The sequence below is a fragment of the Sinocyclocheilus anshuiensis genome, unplaced genomic scaffold (genome assembly GCF_001515605.1).
Source record: "Sinocyclocheilus anshuiensis isolate Anshui unplaced genomic scaffold, SAMN03320099.WGS_v1.1 scaffold1576, whole genome shotgun sequence".
Classification (NCBI taxonomy): Eukaryota; Metazoa; Chordata; class Actinopteri; order Cypriniformes; family Cyprinidae; genus Sinocyclocheilus; species Sinocyclocheilus anshuiensis.
The window spans coordinates 860948-867733 of record NW_015557202.1 but is presented as its reverse complement, the minus strand read 5'-3'; the positions used below and the strand labels follow the sequence as shown (position 1 = coordinate 867733).

Below are 6786 nucleotides of genomic sequence, written 5' to 3'. Positions count from 1 at the left end.
CATATACATATACATACATACATATATTCTTCAGTCTTTAAAATCAATTCAAAAACTTTTTTGTATGCCTTCAGATTATTATATGCCTTCAGAAGACTTGGAACATAGTGTTTATATTTATAATTTATACAGGCTACTTTTATGATACTTTTAGTGCTTTCAGTTCCTTAATGAAGCTTGAAAGCTTCAGTATCTGGTCATCATGTTGTTTGGAACAACATGAGCGTGAGTAAATGACAGAATTTTTATTTTTGGATTAAATATCCATTTATGAAGTCTGATGGGACACATCCTCTGGTCAAAGATGTACCAATAACAGAGAGAAGGTATGGTACGAGATCAGAAAATATTTTGGATCGTGAGGGCAGGTGGTCACACGGTGGGTGGTAGAAAGCTGGAGCAGCTTCTCCTCCTCTGGCATGGTCTAAAAAAAGTCTGGATTAGAGTGGGTTGTGTAGAACTCTGGGCTACTGATGTTGACCACTTTGTTTTTGAAGTAGAAGAAGGAGGGAACAGGTTGGAGGTTCTATTTCTATTTTCCTAAAGCCACAGCTTAAGGCAGGGAAACATCCTAACTACACTCCTCAAGATGGATATGAGGACAGGGTTTGGGGAAAACTAAAGTAAAGAGGTTACAAAAATGAGGAATGCAAAAGTTGCAAAAGATTTGTTCAGCTGAAGCCTTCACTGCACTGCTTACACAGACAAATAAAACTACTGAATAGAACAGCCTAGAGTTGACCAACATTACTTTATCATGTTGGTTCATCTATCTATTAGGGGTGTAACAGTATATTGTTTCACAATATCACAATACAAAAATGCAGAAATATGTATTGTGGATAGCGACAATATCTATCGTGTATAGTTCAGCTCTGAAGGGCACACTTTTGAGTTCTCGTGTGTGACTAATACATTAAAAAAATATTTAATAAAATACAATATTTAAAACTTTTTAAATGTATGTAGTCAGGAAGTAATAATTGTCCTAGAAGTAATAATTTAAAAAACATAGCATTTTATTTTATTAGCATTCATTTAATCTATATAATAACACCAATATTGTATATACTGTGCATATTGTTTAGAAAATTGTGTTAATCTGAACCCTTATGTGCAGTTGATGTTGAAATGACATTTGCTGAAATTAAAATAAAATAAAAAATCCCAATTGAAATGGCATGAGATTTGGTGACTTTGTCGACAAAAAAAGTCCCTCTCAGGATAATCTGACCCCACATTTTAATATGTCAAATAAAATCACTAATCAGCCACAAAACAGAACACAAATACAGAACACAGAACACATCCACAATGTGAAAGGCTCATGCTCACAAACACCCCACCCCCAAAAATCACAGACAGAAATTAATGCGAGACTATGAAAAATTGCTGTTACATAATTTGTCAAAAATTTGGTTTCAATGCAGAATACACACAGAAAAGGACTAAACACACAACCATGAAGAAGTAAACACACAAACAACCCCCCCCCCAAAAAAAACACTAAATCACTCATAAGAAACGAAAGGGTACGCAAGTTGAAATATCAGCAACAATGCGGAAACACACACACAAATGAAGGGGTGACACTACCCACAATGGACACATCCACGATGGAGAACAAATGCAAACACACACACATATAACACAATGTTCAGGTTTGACAGTAAAAATGTGGCATAATTGCAAAAAAATAAAAAAAGATACTTCAGTATAAAAAAATTCTAAACTTTGACAAAAAGTATTTTTTTTTATAATGTTATAATGATTTTAGAATGTCTAAATATAAATCTAAAAAAAATCTTCTAAAAAATTGTTTATCTATGTGGAAATGGCAAATGAGTCATTGAGTGATCCTCTGCAGCCATCTTGTGGCTGTAGTTAAAATTTAATATTATTTTAAATTTTAAAAGTGTTTGTTTTTCTATAGATAACACCAATCTTCCACTAAAAACTGTCACATTTTTCATGTTTCAAGTTTCCACTGCTATGCCGATATATATTTTTATATATTTCAACACGACCAGATGGAATTTCTAAACTATCCAAGTTTACAAACTGTGTTAAAGATATAAAACACTGGATGACCAGCAATTTTCTCCTATTGAATTCTAACAAGACTGAGGTATTATTTATTGGACCAAAAACCTGCACACAGAATCTCTTGGAATACAATTTGCAACTAGAAGGATGTACTGTTATGTCATCATCTGCAGTTAAAGACCTGGGTGTTAAATTAGACAGCAACTTATCTTTCGAAAATCATATTTCATATGTTACAAAAACAGCCTTCTTCCACCTCAGAATCATTGCTAAGCTACGGAACATGTTATCTGTTTCTGACGCAGAAAAGCTAGTTCATGCCTCCATGACCTCTCGACTAGATTACTGTAATGCATTGCACTACTAGCTGGTTGTCATATACATATACATACATACATATATTCTTCAGTCTTTAAAATCAATTCAAAAACTTTTTTGTATGCCTTCAGATTATTATATGCCTTCAGAAGACTTGGAACATAGTGTTTATATTTATAATTTATACAGGCTACTTTTATGATACTTTTAGTGCTTTCAGTTCCTTAATGAAGCTTGAAAGCTTCAGTATCTGGTCATCATGTTGTTTGGAACAACATGAGCGTGAGTAAATGACAGAATTTTTATTTTTGGATTAAATATCCATTTATGAAGTCTGATGGGACACATCCTCTGGTCAAAGATGTACCAATAACAGAGAGAAGGTATGGTACGAGATCAGAAAATATTTTGGATCGTGAGGGCAGGTGGTCACACGGTGGGTGGTAGAAAGCTGGAGCAGCTTCTCCTCCTCTGGCATGGTCTAAAAAAAGTCTGGATTAGAGTGGGTTGTGTAGAACTCTGGGCTACTGATGTTGACCACTTTGTTTTTGAAGTAGAAGAAGGAGGGAACAGGTTGGAGGTTCTATTTCTATTTTCCTAAAGCCACAGCTTAAGGCAGGGAAACATCCTAACTACACTCCTCAAGATGGATATGAGGACAGGGTTTGGGGAAAACTAAAGTAAAGAGGTTACAAAAATGAGGAATGCAAAAGTTGCAAAAGATTTGTTCAGCTGAAGCCTTCACTGCACTGCTTACACAGACAAATAAAACTACTGAATAGAACAGCCTAGAGTTGACCAACATTACTTTATCATGTTGGTTCATCTATCTATTAGGGGTGTAACAGTATATTGTTTCACAATATCACAATACAAAAATGCAGAAATATGTATTGTGGATAGCGACAATATCTATCGTGTATAGTTCAGCTCTGAAGGGCACACTTTTGAGTTCTCGTGTGTGACTAATACATTAAAAAAATATTTAATAAAATACAATATTTAAAACTTTTTAAATGTATGTAGTCAGGAAGTAATAATTGTCCTAGAAGTAATAATTTAAAAAACATAGCATTTTATTTTATTAGCATTCATTTAATCTATATAATAACACCAATATTGTATATACTGTGCATATTGTTTAGAAAATTGTGTTAATCTGAACCCTTATGTGCAGTTGATGTTGAAATGACATTTGCTGAAATTAAAATAAAATAAAAAATCCCAATTGAAATGGCATGAGATTTGGTGACTTTGTCGACAAAAAAAGTCCCTCTCAGGATAATCTGACCCCACATTTTAATATGTCAAATAAAATCACTAATCAGCCACAAAACAGAACACAAATACAGAACACAGAACACATCCACAATGTGAAAGGCTCATGCTCACAAACACCCCACCCCCAAAAATCACAGACAGAAATTAATGCGAGACTATGAAAAATTGCTGTTACATAATTTGTCAAAAATTTGGTTTCAATGCAGAATACACACAGAAAAGGACTAAACACACAACCATGAAGAAGTAAACACACAAACAACCCCCCCCCAAAAAAAACACTAAATCACTCATAAGAAACGAAAGGGTACGCAAGTTGAAATATCAGCAACAATGCGGAAACACACACACAAATGAAGGGGTGACACTACCCACAATGGACACATCCACGATGGAGAACAAATGCAAACACACACACATATAACACAATGTTCAGGTTTGACAGTAAAAATGTGGCATAATTGCAAAAAAATAAAAAAAGATACTTCAGTATAAAAAAATTCTAAACTTTGACAAAAAGTATTTTTTTTTATAATGTTATAATGATTTTAGAATGTCTAAATATAAATCTAAAAAAAATCTTCTAAAAAATTGTTTATCTATGTGGAAATGGCAAATGAGTCATTGAGTGATCCTCTGCAGCCATCTTGTGGCTGTAGTTAAAATTTAATATTATTTTAAATTTTAAAATTTTTCTATTTTCTATAGATAACACCAATCTTCCACTAAAAACTGTCACATTTTTCATGTTTCAAGTTCTATGCCGATTGCCGATATATATTTTTATATATTTCAACACGACCAGATGGAATTTCTAAACTATCCAAGTTTACAAACTGTGTTAAAGATATAAAACACTGGATGACCAGCAATTTTCTCCTATTGAATTCTAACAAGACTGAGGTATTATTTATTGGACCAAAAACCTGCACACAGAATCTCTTGGAATACAATTTGCAACTAGAAGGATGTACTGTTATGTCATCATCTGCAGTTAAAGACCTGGGTGTTAAATTAGACAGCAACTTATCTTTCGAAAATCATATTTCATATGTTACAAAAACAGCCTTCTTCCACCTCAGAATCATTGCTAAGCTACGGAACATGTTATCTGTTTCTGACGCAGAAAAGCTAGTTCATGCCTCCATGACCTCTCGACTAGATTACTGTAATGCATTGCACTACTAGCTGGTTGTCCAGCATCTTCAATAAACAAGCTACAGTTAGTCCAAAATGCAGCTGCTTACCAGGTCAAAAAAAATATGATTATATTACCCCAATTTTATAATGTCTACACTGGTTACCTATTAAGTTCCGTATTGATTTCAAAATATTGCTACTGACCTATAAGGCACTAAATGGTTTAGCCCCTGTATATTTAACTGATCTTCTTATGCCCTATAATCCATCACGCTCTTTAAGGTCACAAAACTCTGGACTTTTAGTAGTACCTAGGATATCTAAGTCCACTAAAGGATTGAGATAATTTTCCCATCTGGCTCCTAAACTCTGGAATAGTCTTCCTGATAATGCCCGGGGCTCAAACACACTCTCTCTGTTTAAATCTAGATTAAAGACATATCTCTTCAGCCAAGCATTCACATAATGAATCTCAATCTCACCCTTGTTCCCAGTTAGATCAGATAAAAGTCACAAACATATTTTTGGCTTGAAGCGTTATGAATAGCAGCTACGCTAACTCTTTTACTAACTCTTTGTTTTTCAGTTCGGTTCCTACCCTGGGATGCCCATCTCGAGGTATCTAGATTACACCAGCTCCAGCGTGGATCCAGCCTCATAGAAAGACTTCAGATGACCCCAAACACCTTTGAAGAGATGATGCTGACCCCTGCGAGGACCCCAGATGACGGCAACTTGAATCGACATGCACAGCTGCCAAATTTTCTCTATATTGTAATCATTATGATCACACTTGTAATAATCGCTTTAACGAGCTTCTGCCTGAAATTAATTAATGTTAGCTAACTGTATGATTCTATTACCTTGAACTGTTTATTTGTTAAACGAACATTACTTGGACACATTCACTTCTGAAAACAGATCACTCTAAATTGTAATGTAGACACATGCATTTTCTGTAAAGCTGCTTTGAAACAATGTGTATTGTGAAAAGCGCTATACAAATACATTTTAATTGAACTGAATTGAATAAAATGTTACTATTTTATGCAAATGTATATATTTGAATTATTACAAACTGAGGCCAACTTTACAAAATAAATTTACAAAACTGCTCAACTGTTTTAAAATACATGATTAAGTTTTAAGTTAAAAAGTTAGGCTAATTATTAAGTTAAAATTTACTGTCTGGGGTCTAGGGAGACCCCAAGCATCCTAAATGTACACTTAAAACAAACATAATGGTTATAAGTAAAAACAAAAGTGACAGTTAATATGCATTAGAAATTTGTGTTTGACTGTTCGTACACATACGCTGTTTAGTTGATGGCCTGGAAAATCGCAAGAGCCATTTAAAGAAATTTCTAAGTACAATTAGATGAAAGATTCCCTTTTTGCTCTACAAAACATAAACTGGACTCACACCTGAAGCCGGTGTGTTTTAAGAAGGTATATTGCTGTATAAGGACGGTGGTGACGGTACTTGGATGTTTCTGGATGATTTAATCTACGATGGTTAGTTAAATGAAGAATTTCATAACCATTTGTTTGGAAAAATAGTTTGGATTGATACCTGCAGTTTTCCTCCAAGCCAACAGGTGCCGGTGCTGAGTCACGCGAACGTTTCATTCGGGGAAATTCTCGCGTGAACATCCTGCAGCAGACAGTGGATTGAAATTTCTAAAGCTCTCAGAGTTGTCAACAAATCTCTGCAGAGCTGCATATCCACATTAGCATCGAGCAGACCCAATGAGAACCTCCTGCATGCAGAAGAACCGCCTCAGCTGTGCTCAAATAAGCGCCTTTCAGTGCTAGCAGTTCGCTTGGTGGAAGTTTCTGGCTCTTTTCTCTCATCTGTGTCGCTTTAGCTAGTTAGCGTATCTCCCACAGCCGCCCGGATGCGGTGAAGCCCCGCAGTTTTACCTTCAGCTCTGGCATTCCAACGTGCACGAACGGCTTCAATCATGTCAAACACTCGGCAGCAGCAACAGCAGCAGTCTG

The 6786-nt window shown here is 35.1% G+C and overlaps 1 protein-coding gene across 1 annotated transcript in view; it reads left to right on the top strand.

The window, feature by feature from the left end:
• The first annotated feature begins 6420 nt into the window (after positions 1–6420).
• LOC107678936 (E3 ubiquitin-protein ligase RFWD2-like) overlaps positions 6421–6786 on the top strand; it is a 15304-nt gene continuing 14938 nt past the window's right edge. The window contains exon 1 of the mRNA XM_016474337.1: positions 6421–6784. Within this exon, the coding sequence (XP_016329823.1) occupies positions 6750–6784 (35 nt within the window). The 5' untranslated portion in view covers positions 6421–6749. The remainder of the gene's footprint in view (positions 6785–6786) is intronic.